General features: G+C 46.2%; 1 protein-coding gene across 1 annotated transcript in view; it reads right to left on the bottom strand.

Moving 5' to 3' along the window:
• Positions 1 to 18911, bottom strand: part of celsr1a (cadherin EGF LAG seven-pass G-type receptor 1a) — a 141134-nt gene that overhangs the window by 6392 nt on the left and 115831 nt on the right. Inside the window, 17 exon segments of the mRNA XM_082963797.1 lie at positions 554 to 728; positions 4468 to 4668; positions 4881 to 5007; positions 5143 to 5310; positions 6012 to 6195; positions 7455 to 7604; positions 7825 to 8008; positions 8810 to 9019; positions 11204 to 11298; positions 12293 to 12394; positions 13217 to 13400; positions 13688 to 13808; positions 15098 to 15239; positions 15540 to 15714; positions 15853 to 15966; positions 16066 to 16251; positions 16371 to 16537. Coding sequence (XP_082819923.1) covers positions 554 to 728; positions 4468 to 4668; positions 4881 to 5007; positions 5143 to 5310; positions 6012 to 6195; positions 7455 to 7604; positions 7825 to 8008; positions 8810 to 9019; positions 11204 to 11298; positions 12293 to 12394; positions 13217 to 13400; positions 13688 to 13808; positions 15098 to 15239; positions 15540 to 15714; positions 15853 to 15966; positions 16066 to 16251; positions 16371 to 16537 — 2685 coding nt within the window.

Below are 18911 nucleotides of genomic sequence, written 5' to 3' on the forward strand. Positions count from 1 at the left end.
CTGGTACTATCCATGAGAGAAGAGAGGAGCTGGGCTGGGTTAGGGACTAATTCTCTCCCCAGGCTTTGTGAGTGTGCCAGGGTCGAAGGTGATAGCATTATGGGCCGACTGGCATCAGCAGACACAGGTCTAATCACCTAGAGGAAGTCTTCAGGACAGGAGGAGACATTTAGCACTGGAGACTACTACTGGACAGAGACTTCAGGACGTCTCTCTCTCCCTCTCCCTTCTGCTCACTTCCTCTCTCTCTGCTCTCTCCCTCATATTATCTGGCTTTTCCTACTGCTCTCTCTCTCTCTCTCTCTCTCTCTCTCTCTCTCTCTCTCTCTCCCTCTCTCTCTCTCCCTCTCTCTCCTCCAAGTTTCCCACAGGGATCAAAGGTTCCTCAAGGGGAGACAGGCGAGGCGCAGACAAGACGGCTTCTAACTCAGAGGTGTGACTAGGTTCGTTAACCTGGGATTGGGGTGACGGAGTTTAAGTGTGTGAGTGCATGCATGCCCGTCTGTCTGCTTGTGCATCTGTGTGTGCATACATTGTGTGTGTGTGTCCTCACCTGTGATGATTGCAGGTATGCCCCAGCCCATGGCGTAGTAGAACCTCATGTGACCGTGGTTGATGTTCCGTACCTCCGTCAGCATGCGGTAGATGTGGAGGCCCTCCACAAACATCCAGGCAAACGTACACATGTAGAAGTAGTGGAGCAGGATGGCGATCACCGTACACACAAACTACAGACAGAGAGTCACAGAGGGACAAGGTCAGAGGTCACCAGGGACATCCATTTCAATCACACTGAGAACCACTAATCCAAGTTCCATGCTTCAGCACTGGCCACACTACACTGAGGGTACAAAAACGCTGAGAACACCTTCCTGAAAGAGCTATGTCTTGCCCACTCTCTGAAAGGCACACATGCACAATCCATGTCTCAAAAGCCTTCTTTAACCTGTCTCCCCCCTTCATTCTACACTGATTGAAGTGGATTTAACAAGTGACATCAATAAGGGATCATAGCTTTCACCTGGATTCACCTGGTCAGTCTATGTCAAGGAAAAAGCAGGTGTTCATAATGTTTTGTGCACTCAGTGTATAGCCCTGAGTGGGTCTCTCTCTCTACTTTTCTTTATCTTCCTCCATCCCTTGTTCCAGGAAGAATGCAGTGTTCTTGGGAATCCCCCAGTAGGTAGGGAGAGGACTAGAGCTAGATCACTGTCTACAGAGCAGGGGTCATCAATCTAACAGGAGATGCTCAGGGCTGTGACTGATGACAGCATTCCACAGCACTTACACACACACACACACACACACACACACACACACACACACACACACACACACACACACATACACACACACACACACACACACACACACACACACACACACACACACACACACACACACACACACACGCACACACGGTTAGGCTTCTAACTTCAGAAAAACAGAGGGTGAGTCAGTGAGTAAGTGTCGTACGTTATTACTGTTGTAACAGTACAGCCAGAAGAGGACTGGCCACCCCTCAGATCCTGGTTCCTCTCTACCCAGTACAGCCAGAAGAGGACTGGCCACCCCTCAGATCCTGGTTCCTCTCTACCCAGTACAGCCAGAAGAGGACTGGCCACCCCTCAGATCCTGGTTCCTCTCTACCCAGTACAGCCAGAAGAGGACTGGCCACCCCTCAGATCCTGGTTCCTCTCTACCCAGTACAGCCAGAAAAGGACTGGCCACCCCTCAGATCCTGGTTCCTCTCTATCCAGTACAGCCAGAAGAGGACTGGCCACCCCTCAGATCCTGGTTCCTCTCTACCCAGTACAGCCAGAAGAGGACTGGCCACCCCTCAGATCCTGGTTCCTCTCTATCCAGTACAGCCAGAAGAGGACTGGCCACCCCTCAGACCCTGGTTCCTCTCTAGGTTTCTTCCTAGGTTCCTGCCTTCTAGGGAGTTTTTCCTAGCCACTGTGCTTTTGCCTCTGCATTGCTTGCTCTTTGAGGTTTTAGGCTGGGTTTCTGTAAAGCTTCTGATATAAAAGAAGTTGATGTGATTTGACCAGTAACAGAGTCTATGGAGACAGACTCAGACCTGTATGGCTGTCTGTGACAGGGTCTACTGCCCTGAGGCTCAAACAGTTAGGCACCAGTAACAGAGTCTATGGAGACAGACCTGTATGTCTCTCTGTGACAGGGTCTGCTGCCCTGAGGCTCAAACAGTTAGGCACCAGTAACAGAGTCTATGGAGACAGACCTGTATGTCTGTCTGTGACAGGGTCTACTGCCCTGAGGCTAAAACAGTTAGGCACCAGTAACAGAGTCTATGGAGACAGACTCAGACCTGTATGTCTGTCTGTGACAGGGTCTACTGCCCTGAGGCTAAAACAGTTAGGCACCAGTAACAGAGTCTATGGAGACAGACTCAGACCTGTATGTCTCTCTGTGACAGGGTCTACTGCCCTGAGGCTAAAACAGTTAGGCACCAGTAACAGAGTCTATGGAGACAGACTCAGACCTGTATGTCTCTCTGTGACAGGGTCTGCTGCCCTGAGGCTAAAACAGTTAGGCACCAGTAACAGAGTCTATGGAGACAGACCTGTATGTCTGTCTGTGACAGGGTCTACTGCCCTGAGGCTAAAACAGTTAGGCACCAGTAACAGAGTCTATGGAGACAGACCTGTATGTCTGTCTGTGACAGGGTCTACTGCCCTGAGGCTAAAACAGTTAGGCACCAGTAACAGAGTCTATGGAGACAGACCTGTATGTCTGTCTGTGACAGGGTCTACTGCCCTGAGGCTCAAACAGTTAGGCACCAGTAACAGAGTCTATGGAGACAGACCTGTATGTCTCTCTGTGACAGGGTCTACTGCCCTGAGGCTAAAACAGTTAGGCACCAGTAACAGAGTCTATGGAGACAGACCTGTATGTCTGTCTGTGACAGGGTCTACTGCCCTGAGGCTAAAACAGTTAGGCACCAGTAACAGAGTCTATGGAGACAGACCTGTATGTCTGTCTGTGACAGGGTCTACTGCCCTGAGGCTAAAACAGTTAGGCACCAGTAACAGAGTCTATGGAGACAGACTCAGACCTGTATGTCTCTCTGTGACAGGGTCTACTGCCCTGAGGCTCAAACAGTTAGGCACCAGTAACAGCATGTCTCTATTATCACAGGCCTGGAGGGACAGCAAGCCTGTTTGTGTGTGTGTGTGTGTGTGTGTGTGTGTGTGTGTGTGTGTGTGTGTGTGTGTGTGTGTGTGTGTGCGCACAGGCGTGTGTGTTGTGCAATACATTTCAGAGTAAATTGCATCAATGTACTTAAATGTATGTCAAAATACACTATTAGATTACTTGCCTATAGGCAAACCTTTATAATGCCCTTACCAGGTAAAGGAATCACATGCTATGTGAATTCACAGTATCAGACATCTCAGAGTGCCTTAAATAGAGAATCTATTTTTCGACAACAGAGAAATGGTTAGTCCCATCCAGAACAGTAAATTCCTTAGCTCTAACACTATTAGTGAAGCAACAGATGTATATTCTAGAAAAATCGAGCAGACAAAGACAAACTCTCAGGTAGAACTGATCCCTGTAAGCTCCTGTCAGCAGCAGTACCTGAATGGCTGCAGGAAAACAAATAGCAGCTATTTACCAGAAACCGCTAACCGGATTGAACCTGAAACAGAAATCCCTGCTTTATCCCTTAACCTACCTGAAAATACACCACGTTACAGGAATAGGACAAATACTGTATATGTTGGGGAGGAGTGTGTATGTGGGGGGACTTGGGAGGGGTGTGCCTGTGTATATCATGTGCGTGGGTTGTTTGTGTGTTTTAAACATTGCAAAAAAAAAGAGAAACCTGTGCAGGCAGACACAGACTTTCCGTAATGATGTAGTAGAGCATGAGTCTTTTCTCAGCTCAACAACAACGATGAATTCCCATAACGCCAAGGAGAAAATGGCTGCCGGGCTGTATTCCTGGGGTTATCCCAGGTGATCCCTGCAATTTGTAAACAATATGTGGGGACTCCATAACACACATCGTTTTCAGGAGTGATAATTAAAGAACTAAATGTAACTGTGAATACAATGGAAAGCACACCTGAGCTCCAAGCAGATATAACAGAGGTACTAGTGTATTTCTAACACTTAAGCGTCAGAATCAGGAGTGCTACCAAACAGCCAACATCTTTTTCATTCATATCCAGATAGTCACAAATGCTAAACATGCCAAACTATCCCTGCTAAAGCATGGTCAATGTCATTTTCAGGAGTTTAGAGGTCGGGGTTCCTTAGTTTTCAGTCACTGGGTTGTCAGTCTTGTTGATGGGTCAGAGGTTAGAGTTCAGAGGTTAGAGGTCAGGGTCATGGTTAGAGGTCACGATTTGACTTCCTTAGTTCAGTTCATCTCACCAGGTTGTCAGTCTGGTCAATTCGTCAGAGGTCAGGGGTCATAGTTTAAATGTTTCTCACTGGGTTGTCAGTCTGGTTGATGCCGATGAGGAAGACGAGCTCGGAGAAGAAGAGTGCCGCCACCAGGTTCTTGTGGATGCTGTGGAGGTTAGAGTGTAGCTTCCTGAGTAGAGCCAGCAGGATGAAGGTGAGGAGCAGGGCTACCAGGGAGGCTGACACCGTGGTGTAGGTCACGATCTTTAGGGGTAACACGTCACCATGCTGGGGGAGGGCAGGGGAGGAAGAGAGGAGAAAGGGGGAGAGGGGTGAGAAAGAGAGAGAGAGAGGGGGTAAAGATCATTATCATACTTGGTAGCAGCAAACGGTGAGAGGACATTAACTATTCCCCCCCACTACTACTGTAGTGTATCCTGCCCATAGCAATATAATGACAACTATTTAGAGTTCTGTACAGTATATCTCTATGAGCCTACCTCTCTCTTGGAGATGTCCATGAGCACAGCGAAGCTGGCCATGTGGTCACACTGACAGCTGATGTGTGTGTTGTTCCTGTTCAGCAGCTCACATCCCTTAGACGACCAGCCCCCCGTACCACCAATCCTACACACACAACACACACACACACACACACACCACACACACACACACACACACACACACACACACAATAAATACAATGTAAAGAGTGTGGTGTGTGTGTGTGCGCATGTGTGTGCGTGTGTGTGCAGTACTCACGCAATGGAGTGATTCCAGAACACACACACAGGTTTGGTCCTCTCCTCTGTCTCCAATAGTGTGTACTCCAGTGTGATGGGGGGGTCAAGGGGAGAGGAGAGGGGAGAACCCTCGCTGTACACCAACGTGCTTACTATGGGGGTGTTGATCACTGGACGGTTGGGCAGCCTGCACACACACACACACACACACACACACACACACACACACACACACACACACACACACACACACACACACACACACACACACACACACACACACATACATACATACGAGCAAGGATGAACGGACACACTCATTTTGATCACTTTCGAAGTAATGTTTACGCGCGGATGACCGCACGCACTCAAGCAAACACTCCTTTTAGGGAGTTCCCAAAATATACATTCTCGGCTGTTTGTGGCCGCTTGGCAACCAGCCAAATAGTGCTTTCTGAGCCCTTCTAGTACCAGTGTAGCAGCTATCATATACACACACAGCGCTAAATATTATGATCTGCCAAACAAACTGCCTTATATGTGTGTGTTTCATTTGTAATGATATGTTTTTATCATATATAGCGTTTTGAGTGGTCCAAATGAATACAGTGACAGACTCAGACAGCATGGCAATGATATGTGAGACAAACACCCACAGTATGCCAGGGCAATAGGCAGACCTAAAGTAAACAGTGGTTCGTGCCAACGCAAATACAGTTGCCATATCTGTTGCCACGTTTGAGTCATTTATGAGATATGTTATGTCTTTATTATGATGGCTAGATTAGCTACATAGAAATTGATAAAGGCAGTGTCTGGTTATGTCAGATTTGATGAAAGATTGAAGTAAAGTGTAGTAAAATGTAGTAAAGTGTTGCCCTTGGTTACCTGAGGCTCCTACGGTCCGGGTCGTATCTCTCAGGGAGGAGCTGACCCAACGACCTAAACACTATCACCACGGCAACAGGCAGGGGGGCGGCGAACTCAACATGGCGGCGCCTCTTATTGGATAGGGTGTGAACCTCTTCAGGGGCGTCGGTCTGAGACGGCTTGACGCTGGGGCTGGGCTCGACTACTCGAAAGTGAGAGTAAGAGTGTGAGTGAGAGAGAGAGAGAGAGAGAGAGAGAGAGAGAGAGAGAGAGAGAGAGAGAGAGAGAGAGAGAGAGAGAGAGAGAGAGAGAGAGAGAGAACACCTATTGGAACACCTATTTAAGTCCTTACTACATTGTAGATTGGGACCCACTGATGCAAGAAACAAAGATAAGCGATATAAAGAATAATAGTAAACAGCTTTGGAGCACCTTAAACGGAATTATGGGAAAAAGGCAAACTCAGCTCTATCATTTATTGAATCAGCTGGCTCATTCATCACAAAACCCAATGATATTGCTAACTACTTTGATGTTTTTTTCATTGGTAAAATTAGCAAACTTAGGCATGACATGCCAACAACTATTTCTGAACCTACACATATTTGACCAAATTATAAAAGACAAGCATTGTAATTTTGAATTCCGTAAAGTGAGTGTGGAAGAGGTGAAACAATTATTGTTGTCTATCTCTCCTGGCTCAAAGTAGAGGAGAAATTGACTTCATCACTACTTGTATTTGTGAGAGGTATTGACATGTTGAATGCAACGAGCTGTCTGTTTGAACTACTGGCACTCAGCTCAGACACCCATGCATACCCCACAAGACATGCCACCAGAGGTCTCTTCACAGTCCCCAAGTCCAGAACAGACTATGGGAGGCACACAGTACTACATACAGTATAGCCATGACTACACGGAACTTTTCCACATCAAGTAACTGATACAAGCAGAAAAATACTGATTTAAAAAACTGATAAAAATACACCTTATGGAACAGCGGGGACTGTGAAGAGACACACACACACACATATAGGCACAGACACACGCATACACACACATGATAACATAAACACACGTACACATGGATTTTGTATTGTAGATATGTGGTAGTAGAGTAGTGGCCTGAGGGGACACACTTAATGTGTTGTGAAATGTAATGTTATGTTTTTTTTATTGTATATAACTGCCTTAATTTTGCTGGACCCCGGGAAGAGTAGTTCCTGCCTTGGCAGCAGCTAATGGGGATCCATAATAAATATGAATACAAATCCTGGCTGATTCATTTTGTGTCTTGGTAAGAGACTGGGTTACATAACTGCTTAAACTTGACTTCAAGCACTCTGTTTAATTGGTAGGTCACTGACAAATCCCAAAGGTTTTTGATGGATTACAGCCCAAAAGTGTTTGTACAGTTTGCAGTATTCCAAGTCCAGTGGTAGTGTGAGCAGACGACTGTACCTTTGTTGTGGACCTCCTGGGGCCTAGTGTTGAACTGTGGGAAATGAACAGAGGACGTGAGGTCTTTGGGGTAGTGCTCCTGGATCTCATGGAAGCGAGGGAATGAGGCCTGCTCAGGGACGGACGTGTCCAGGTAATCAACAACAATGACTAAGGAGAGAGAAAGAACCACACATCAAGACCAGCTCATTATCAGATAAGGGTGATATATTAGAATTGCACTGCATGAAAGTAGAACTTGACTGCAGTTTACCCAGAGCCAAATTATCAATGGAATATTTGTTCAAATTCTATGTTAGGGAGTTAGGAATCTGCTCCTAGACTCTCAGAAATCCTCTCTTCATTGGTCTGTAAATGTGTCTTCACTCACTCATATTGTCAGTGACGATGGTGAATGGTTTGAGGTAGGTCTTCCTCATGTTCTGTGCCAGGGTGTTGGTGTAATCCTCAAAGTGGCGCAGCAGGTGGGCGGTGCCCCCCTCAGAGCGCTGGATCTGCTCCCACTGGTCTCTGGTGCCAGGGTCTAGGATGGCACTGCCCGCTCTCACCAGGTTCTGAAGGGTTTACAATACAGAGCAGGATGGTCAGACAGTAAGTCGCCTTGAATATGGGCACAGCTCAAACTCTGTCACTCCTGTCTAAGTTCTAGAGTAGCAGAAGTTACCTGCTTAAGTAGGCCTATATAAGATAGGTGACCTAAAACATTCACAACTTACAGAAAAATGCCATAATATAATGTGGAGATATTAAATAGCTCAGCTTTTTGGAGATTAGAATTCATATTGCAGGTTGACGTTTATTGTCATGAGTCTTTCCCTGCAGCCAGAACTGAGCGGTTTCCACAAAGTCAAAATTGTCTATATTGTAAAAATGTATGAAAACTAAAAAAGGCTTAATTTAAGGTTAGGGTTAGGCATTAGGGTCAGCAGTGTGGTTAAGGTTATGTTTAAAATCAGATTATAGGACTGTGTGGCTGTGCCAGCTAGCGACCACTCTGCAGAGCTGCCTCCAGTACATGAGTCATCTAAATAAATTCCAACCCGCGTTCCCATTGGCCAGGTCAGCTTCCCCTGTTAGTGGAACTGGAAGAGAGCCAGAGGAGGGCAGTATTCCTCCAGTCTTCCCAGTGTAACTGAACCCACCCAGTTTATAATCCTGAATAATGCACTGGTAATGCACCTAATGCCCTGCTGTCTGACACAACAGACTAGTGCATGGTCCCTGAGAGAAATATTGTGCATACAAAAACAAATCTTTAGAAAAATAAGAATATTGGAATTAGCCAGTTTGCAGTCAGCACATTTGCAACGCTGTACTCAAAGAAAAACAAACAAATAACAACAATAAACTCTGACCTCATTGAACTCTGCATCTCTTGTTGCCGTGAGATCGAAGCCTGTCTGATGACTCTCGTACTGGAGGACCCTGGTCAGCAGCTGGAACGCTGTCTTCACATCGTTGCCGTAGTAACTGTCCGTGTGGTTGGTGGCGTTGTGGAGCAGGCGGACGATCGCTTTGGCGCGCTCGCGGTCCATCCTGGACACGTTACGATGCATCTCCTCATTCTGGAGGGACGGAGGGGAAGAGAAGGAGGTCAAGAATACAGACAGATACTTGAGACAGTTACAACTATATGGACTGTCTGTGGTAGGTTGGTACTAATAGATGAATCCTAACCAGTGGTGAAAGTAGATTTAATTTCTTACCAATACGGGACACCCAAGCACGCGCACCTATTCATTTCATATATGATCTCTGTGGTCCTAGTAGCCTAGGCCAATTAAAGATTTTCCATATCACTTTTACCATGCAATACCTTCTAACATAGGCAGGGCATGGGTTTCAAGTTTGAGGAAGCACATATTCACCATAAACATGCACCTTTGTCATTTTATTTAACCTTTATTTAACTAGGCAAGTCAGTTAAGAACAAATTCTTATTTACAATGACGTCCTACCCCCGCAAAACCCAGATGACGCTGGGCCAATTGTGCGCCGCCCAATCTGGGCCGGATGTGACGCAGCCTGGATTTGAACCAGGTACTGCAGTGATGCCTCTTGTACTGAGATGCAGTGTCTTAGACCACTGCGCCACTCGGGAGCCCCAATAAAGCATTCCATGCATCCTCGCATTCGAAGACTTATGTAAGACAACCTACTTCTCCTAATGTGATGATTTTATTGGACAGTCATAATCTAGGCTAATAATATAACTCCATCACTGTTTGCAAAAAAGACTGTTCAATGCAGCGGGTAGTGACATAGAGCAGGCCTAGGCTAGGAGCTAGAGAGCTATCAGATACATTTCATGCAACTCTACTACACTTTATATGACTGGAGACGTTAACGGAAACCTTTTTAATAGGACAAAAATAACAGGGTAGTCTACTTCACTGACATTGACAAACGGATTAATAAAAACAATGTTGTGGGATCCATATAATCAGCCTATGAAAAGGGGGAGACATAAATACAATATGACGTGCATCTAACCCAGAGGACATTTTTGTCCAAAAACAAACAAAAGTGGCATTGACGCAATGATAAAGACAGAGACTAACCGAAGATATGGCTGATGTTCTCCGCTAATGCCAATAAGACAGGCTACTGTTCTCTCAATTAAGTTGAGAATTTTGATAACTAAAAGACAGATTGGAGTCTTTTCATTGTCATCTCTTTACAGCAATAGCCATTTGCTTTCCAGTTTTTCCACGATTGTATTTTTAAGTATTGCGATATGCCTGGCTGAGTCACTCTGCTTTTCACTGACAGTCCCAACTCAACAATCATCTATTTGGTATTTGCCGTGTGCGCTCCCCAATTGTGGGCCCTTCTGACTATAGGCCACGTGATTTAAAACAATCCACCGCCTATTTATAGACAGAAATAAGCTAATTAGGCTTTTTAATTGGCAATTTCATTTACTTTAGGGAAAGCTGCCCCTAGCCTTATGGACGTACCGCCTATACCTTTTAATGTGGCATAAACACAACCAGTCGTGATGTTTTCATCTGATTGTCAATCAACCACTTAACAAAGGCGCTCTCCTGTAGGCTACCCACACACGTTCCTCCTTTCATAAAATAGTTCCAGCATCCAAACCCCAACAGTGCACTGTGCACCTGCAATTTGATGAATGGAAAGAGACATCTGTCATTAGGCCTACACTGTCATTGTCATTAGGCCTACACTTCTAGCCTGAATGGAAGTCCACTGTTATTAACGGGCTCTTTGGTCTCAGCCATTCATCTGCACTGCTCGTCTCAGCCACTCATCTGCACTGCTCGGTCTCAGCCACTCATCTGCACTGCTCGGTCTCAGCCACTAATTTGTGCCTTGTCCTCGTGCGTCTTGACCTTTCATCTCCACTTTGGCAAAATGAAAGTGTTCTCGTTGAACCACAATGCAATTTGGAGCAATTTGCAAATTTTCCATGAGGCTGACATTCAGTAATGTTAGTGGTATATTGCCTATAGTTTTTTGCCATTTTGTGTTACTTGTAATAGGCTCACGTTTTACCGGGTACGGCGTACCCCCACGATTTATTTTGCCAGGACGCTGTACAGGCTTACTTTCACCACTGAACTCTAGATTTGTGTAAGTGACTCCGAATTGTGTATAATCTTTCAGTGGGAGATTTGCAAGTTATGAAAGAGCTGTGTATATGCACATCTGTAGTTAGAATAGGTCTCTGTATGAGTGAACTATGGATGCATAGCCTTGAACTGGATAAGATCGAGCATACGCACCATCTTCATGAGCTGGGTGAAGGAGACTGTGGTACAGTTGAAGAGTTCAGGAGGCAGCCAGCCCTTTTCATCATTGCAGTGGCGGATAGCAGTTCCTACAGTGAGAAAATAAACGCGTTGAACGATAGCGGTACTTACAGTAAGAAAAGCAAAAACAAAAAGGAGGAGAAGAGGAATATTGGGGTGAGAAATAATTAAACCGTCTCTTCTTAGCACCAGGTGGCTGCTATACATGGGTGGAAATGGGGAGTTACTTCATATAATAAATTAGATAAAAGCACAATCTAAATGCCAACTCATTACCATTAATTCCAAACAAGCGTTCAACAGAGAAAAGAGTTTACGGTTAAAACTGACAGAGGACCGTTGGTTGATGTGAGCCAAGCTGTGTCACCCAATAAAAACGGCCCAAGAGAGTCCAGCGGGGCAACAAAGGGTTTCTGTGGTGACAAGGGTAACTAAGGAGGTAACTAGGGAGGTTATTGTGGTTTAATGGGAGCAGGTCAGCGATGTTACGTCTTGGCCCTGCCCATATTGTCTCTATGTGGAGCAGGAGACCCACCCCACCGCGCGCGCGCGCACACACACACACACACACACACACACACACACACACACACACACACACACACACACACACACACACACACACACACACACACACACACACACACACACACACACACACACACACACACACACACACACACGGCTCTGCGGTATTATGAATGTGTCTCCAAGCAGACGTTGTCAAGTCTTCTTCACAAGGCCCGGTGTTTGCTGCTGCCCTCCAGAGACAGTTCCACTAACACCATTGGCCAAAGACAAGTCTCAAAAGGCCCTGATAGACCAATGAGAGGGCCTCGTTAGTGTGCTGTGTTAATGAGTTCCTTCCACAGAAAGAGGTGTTAGGAACAGCAGAAGGCCTTGAACTAAGGGACACCACAGTACATAACCTCCATTCTCCACCCATAAAATCTTTATTATGAATAAAATACCTTGAAGCATTTGATATCTGTACGAATTGGTCTGAGTTACTGTGACTGTTCCTGCTATCATAAGAGCTGAGTAGCGTGCAGAGGAACTCACCGATAGATCCTTTGGGACAGTTCATGGCTGCAGGACGGCCAAACTTGGTCTTGGGCCACCAGATCCCTTGGTCGAAGGCCTTGGGACAGCCCTCGTACACCACTGAGAGATGAGCGGGGACAGATGGCACATGGTTAGAAGTGGTCCCTATAAGCCCTAACCACTGACACTGGGTCAGATGTTTTGTGATCCCCTTATGGTTCTGGTTGGCAGTGAGGTTTGTGTAATCTGATTCTAGACCAACTTCTGCCTTGGGCTGCATTACACATATCTAACACACCCAAGAAACACTACTGCTAACGACTCTTCCGAGGTTTTCAAAACAGCCAAATAGGCCAGCAATTATATGAATAATCCTACAGAGTGGTTACACAACGTTAAAAATTATTCACATGATTTTTAATTAAGTAGCCTAATCCTAAACAAAACCAGGTTAAGACTTGTATGCGTGTTGTTATGGCTTTCTAAGTAATGCAGTCTGTTTATGTGCTGTACTGTATACATACCCAAGTGCTTATATCCTAAGTGACCATAATTGTAACTCTTTGAAGTCCTTTTATACAGTAAGCCACAAGGTTGGGTTGAAGCACTTAGGTGGCAGATATGGTATGGGGACTGTGGTTCTTTACTGAAGCTAGAGCGGGCTCTAAAAGAAGGAAGGCCTTGAACCAGACTATAGGGAGGAAGAGGTTCTGTTCAAATACTCTGAAGATGAATCCTTCCTCCAGTCCTCGGCGCTATAACTGATCTGACATGTCTGGATAAGAGGAATCCTTGCTTTCATGAATCCAAATTGAGTGAGATCAATGATCACATCAAGGAAGGAAGGACAGAATAAAGGAGAGACAGAATGCCCTCACAGGCTCTCAAGATCACAGTTAAGAGTATCAAACAATTCCATGTGCACCATTTCCTTCCACATACCTTCACAACCGGTGGCGGTGACCTCAGCGAAGGGGTTGTCACAGCGGTTACATTGTTGTCCGATGACCCCGGCTTTACAGGGGCACTGTCCGGTGTGGGGGTCACAAGTACGGGAGTGGGCCCCTAGAGGGAAGCACTCACAGGGGTAACAGGTGTCCTCATCTTTGGGCTGGTAGTAGTTATCCTGGGGAAAGAAGAAGATGGGGGAAAGTTAGCAATTAGCACCTTCCGCTACGGTCAGCTTACTAAGCCTACAACATACAGTCTTGGTTGATTTGGGACCTATTTTGGGAGTTGTGGTCAATTCCTACTAGGTTTGTCATAGTTTACAATCGGGGGTCTTCAAGAGAAAACATAGTTAGATTCATCTTAGGGCCACAGAAAATTCAAAAGGCATAGAGAGGGTCCAAAAAAACATTTGAGAAACGCTGCATTAGCCTGTGAGAAGAGTAACAGTGATTATCTTCTTACCTTGCAGCGACACTCTCCACTGGTCTTGTTACAGTCAGGGTCGAACCCTTTACTGATGTCACAGTGGCAGGGGCCACACATGGGGTTCCCCCACCAGCCCCTAGGACACGGCTTCTCAACCCTGACACATCACACAATAACAACACATTTAGTTAAGTTTAGCACATAATGAATGGAAATAAAATGGGGGGAAAAAAGAAAGATAGAAAGGAGACAGCATTTACCCTTCACATCACATACCTGCTGTATAACAATATCGCTTAACAACAAAAATGCATTCAACTGCATCACAAATCTAGTATAAACCTTCTATCCCTTGGAAGAGAGACAACACAGTGAGTGAGTCAAACACTCGCTCTCCAACACCTTCATGTCTCTGAGCTGATAGAGGGGTAAGATAGGGGGTTCTAATAGGGGCAGGGTAGTCAGTAGCAGAATAGCAGTGCAGGTGGAGACCAAACACCTATGGAGGAGCACTGAAGCATGAGGGGGTCCCACATCCTGCCTTAGTCAGGAGGTCAAAGGTCAGTGGGTAAAGAATTGACATCCAATCTTCCACCCAGAGGAATAGTCAGAAGTACAGTATGTAGCTGGCTACTGCTACATAACTACAGTACTACAGGTGCCAGTTATGGCCAGAACCTATTATAGCCAAGCCTGAGGCTCGGCTTACCGTTATATATGGCACACACACACATACACTCACCTGCTACTGACCCCGTTTGCATTTAAACCATACCCACGCACGCACGCACGCACGCACGCACGCACGCACGCACGCACGCACGCACGCACGCAGGCAGGCAGGCAGGCAGGCAGCACACACACACACACACACACACACACACACACACACACACACACACACACACACACACACACACACACACACACACACACACACACACACACACACACACACACACACACACACACACACACTTGTTACAAGACCCAGTTCATGTCTAGAACAACACACAGTGGTTTCATCTAACCCTCTGGCTCCTGACTCTCACGCCAGATTCCTGCTCTAATCAAAGGAAGATCTGGGATCAGTTTTGGAAGAAAAAAATCCCCCAGAGAGCTCAGATCACAGGTCTGGGAACAGCCACATCTGGGGTTCATTACCAGCAGTCTTACACCGGGTGCTGGAGAAGGACTGTTTTGAGTTAAGGCCAGTAAAAGTAGAGGCTGTTGCCAGGCAGATGAATGGCGAGGCGCATTTTTGTAAAAGACAGAGAGGAAGGTAATGGAGCAGAGGTTGATTAGACTAACATAAAAACAAATCGGATGTTGTGTTGATATTCGAGGCATGTGAATGTGTGTTTTCCCCGCACTGTGGAGCCAAACCAGGACACACACAGACCCACACACTTACACAGGCAGTTGCACAAAGCGGCTAGGTCTTACTTGTTTTCACAGTACTGTCCGTAATAGTTCTGTCCACACTCGCAGGTGTAGCCATGGGAGGAGCTAGGCTTGCGGACGCAGGTGGACACGTGCTCGCAGGGGTTGAGGTGACATGCGTCAACACACTCCCTCCCAAAGTACCCTGGGAAAGGACACAGGTCACAGAGAGAGACATCTGGTCAGCAGGTCTTCAACAACATGGCAGAATTATACACAGTCATAAAAAACTCAAAGCTGAAGACTACAAAACAACATTCCTATGGTAAACATCTTTCAGAGCAAGTGAATGGTATGAGACGAGATGCAGACGCAGGTGTGTGTGTGTGTGTGTGTGTGTGTGTGTGTGTGTGTGTAACCTGGGTCGCAGACACAGGCGTGTGTGTGTCTACTACAGTGTGTGTGTGTGTGTATGTGCGCCCGTACGTGCGTATGAGTGTGTTACCTGGGTCGCAGACGCAGGTGTGTGTGTTCCAGTCGTCGCTGCAGTGGCTGTTCTCAGGGCAGATGTTCGAGTCACAGGGGTCAGCCAGGTCACAGCCGTCCTCTACGTGAATCTTAAAGCCCAGCAGCATGTTCACATTGACCACGTTGGTGGACGTCTCACCCATACGCACACCCTGTGGGAAAGAACACACCCTCTCCATTCGGTCCCAGAGTCGCAGGTACACACAGGTTGGTGTATACATACAGTGGGCTACAGTACTTTATGTTGTGAAGACTAATGTAATCCAGACATGGTTACTGTTAAAACGGACCTGCATACATCCGGTGAAGCCATCGTGGACGTGGTTCCCCTCTCCTGGTAATCCTCCCAGATACAGAGCCCTCAGCCTCAAACCTGGCAGCTCATTACCTATCTCCACAGACCTCTGGAGACACACAGACACACGCAGAGTATAAGATTTGCTGTGTGTTCGTACGTGTGTGTTTGTGTCTGTGTCTTGGTGTGTATGCGTTCAGCTCAGTACCTCGTACAGTCCGTAGTCCAGTGACACCAGGGCCATGTACTTGATGTCCTTGCCGTCTTTGACGCTCTTCAGCTCCACAAGGACATGGTGCCACTCCCCATCGTTCACCCTGACTTGAGGGAAGCCCAGCAACGCTACCCGCTCAGATCCCAGAAACACCTCAAACCTCACGTACTGATCACTTATCTGAGGGAAGGGTGGGAGAGAGAGAGAGAGAGAGAGAGAGAGAGAGAGAGAGAGAGAATTACTACACACAGGCAGTCTACTCGCTCTGTTGTTGTTATTGTGCGGGTGCAATAACTCACCAGTAGATTGACAGTAGAGAAGTCTCCAGCGGTAGCCTGCATCAGCGTGCCAGTGCCCTGCCTCGTCCGGAACATCAGGCCCATGTACCAGGGCACAGCGATGGTGACGTCGAGGTCACTCCACGACACCAGGGCCTGGCCGTCAAAGTGCTGCGGGGACGGCATCGCTAGAGGAGGAGAATAATACAGATCAGAATCGCATAATATGTTCAATAATCACTGCTATTAAGGCAAGTCACGGGTTATACACATCACCTGCTTTGTAGGGCTGGGAATTGCCAGGGACCTCATGATAAGATATTATCATGATACTTAGGTGCCGATACGATATGTATTGTGATTCTCACGATTGAATTGTGATTTTATACTTTTATTGCGATTTGATGTTCTAAATCTATTGCTCTCTTTACGTCTGCTACAGAGAGATGAGAGGACATGAGAAAATGTGTTCTGATCAGTCATGGAAATAAAAGTGCTGAAAGCACGTTGGCTCACTATTTAAAAAGAAGAGAACAAGCTATAGGATGAAAAATACCAGAGTTTTGGCGCAGGTACAATCGAATAGTGCTAGCTAACGCTATCTAGCAAACCAAAAAAAACATTTGTATTTTTACACATCGATAACCTGGAGTCAAATTATCGATATAATATCGTCCAAAAACAATATCTCCATATGCATACTGTTTCCATTTTTCCACCCCATCATTAATGCTTAGTATGTCAGACATACAGAATGGTTCTTGTATTTTTGTATTCTTCCAGGGAGAATAATTACAGTAACTAATCCACCCCTCCATGTCTAATTCAGCTACAAGACATCATTACTGTCAATTACCTTGTTTCATACAGGACACTAATCCTTCTTTGACAAACATGCCCACAGTATAACACATCACACTCCAGAGCACCCACTAGCCCTGCAGCCAAACAGATGCTGTAGTCAGTCAGTCAGTATAACAGTATGTCTGTCAGCATAGCCTAGGTTGTTCCCTATGAGACAACTGAAGCGCTAAGCTCTCTCGATCCCCCTCTTCTCCGCAGGGCACATATTTCTACTGATGCACAGAGTACACACACACACACCTGACAAAACACACACTCAGAAGATGCTGGGGACTAGCTCCTGAACCGCTGCCCTGTCTGTGTCTCTTTTTTCACATGATACATTGCTCATTCGCAGTGCCTGGAAAGAGTCAAAAGATTTAAACGATGCATTAAAAAACAACACCAAAGATAGTTTGGAGTTGGATTCCTTCAAGATACAGTTCATAAGACAGTGGAGAGTGGAGGACAGCCACCAGCTCACACAAAACCTTCACACTAACCTAAACACACAGGTCAACTAAACCACAACATATGTCCAACCCCGCAGAATGCATCTGGGAAATCCTGAACTACAAATCGACTGTCTCGTCATACTTCCCTTGCTGCGCCTCTACAGTCCAACCCCGCAGAATGCGTCTGGGAAATCATGAACTACAAATCGACTGTCTCGTCATACTTCCCTTGCTGCGCCTCTACAGTCCAACCCCGCAGAATGCGTCTGGGAAATCCTGAACTACAAATCGACTGTCTCGTCATACTTCCCTTGCTGCGCCTCTACAGTACCACTGATATGTCTATGGTGTCCTTTGCCGCTCTAAAAGTGATATGATGATATCTATGGTTCCCGTGCTGTCTGTACCCATGATATAACGTCTATCTATGGTTTCTACTTTCGACTCAGCTCGTCAACAAGTAGTGAAACAGCAACAAACCCTCCGTGTTACTTCTGTCCCTAAGTCCAACTAGAGATACTCAATCTGCTGCCTGGCATCACTACACAGCTACCTCATACAGCCATCCAGCCCAGACTAGGTGGAGATAGTTAATCAAATATCAATGTGTGTGTGTTTTCTAATTGTTTGGAAGCAGGCCCTAGAGGTTAAACCAAAGCCATCCGCTTACTGTTGTATAACTCAGTACGACTATTGCCCATAGTCATATTGTAGAATTCATTTCACTCAGGTAAAAATAACAATATATTTGGCAAGTGTTCTGGTTCTATTGCCTTGGCCTTGGATAGTTTCCCAAATAAAGACATTGCTTTATGACATAATGCTGACACAGGCGCACACATAGTCGCACACTACAGCTTCCCTTGATGACTTAGCGTGAGATCTCTCTGTGTGCGAGACAGGACAGGCACAGAGTGAGTCACTTACAATAACCCTTTCAGAGGAACACACACACACCATTTCAGCGACCCCTCTCCTGGCCTTACACAAGACCTGACCACAAAACCAGTAAACCACTGTCATACAAGCATACAGCGCTATCATTAGGCATGTTAGACACACACACACACACACCCCCACCCCATCCATCCATCCCTAGTGAGGGATATGAGCAACAGAACAGTCAGGATCAAAACAGGGCAAGCTGTAACAGTGTAACCACACACTGACTATCACACATCCATCAGCACCAGAGTATATAAGACTGTTATGACTGCTACTGTATATACACTACAGGAGCTCTGTGGTCTGCTCCATGTAAACC

This window comes from Salmo salar, chromosome 17 (assembly GCF_965601325.2).
Source record: "Salmo salar chromosome 17, fSalSal1, whole genome shotgun sequence".
In the NCBI taxonomy this organism is placed as follows: domain Eukaryota; kingdom Metazoa; phylum Chordata; class Actinopteri; order Salmoniformes; family Salmonidae; genus Salmo; species Salmo salar.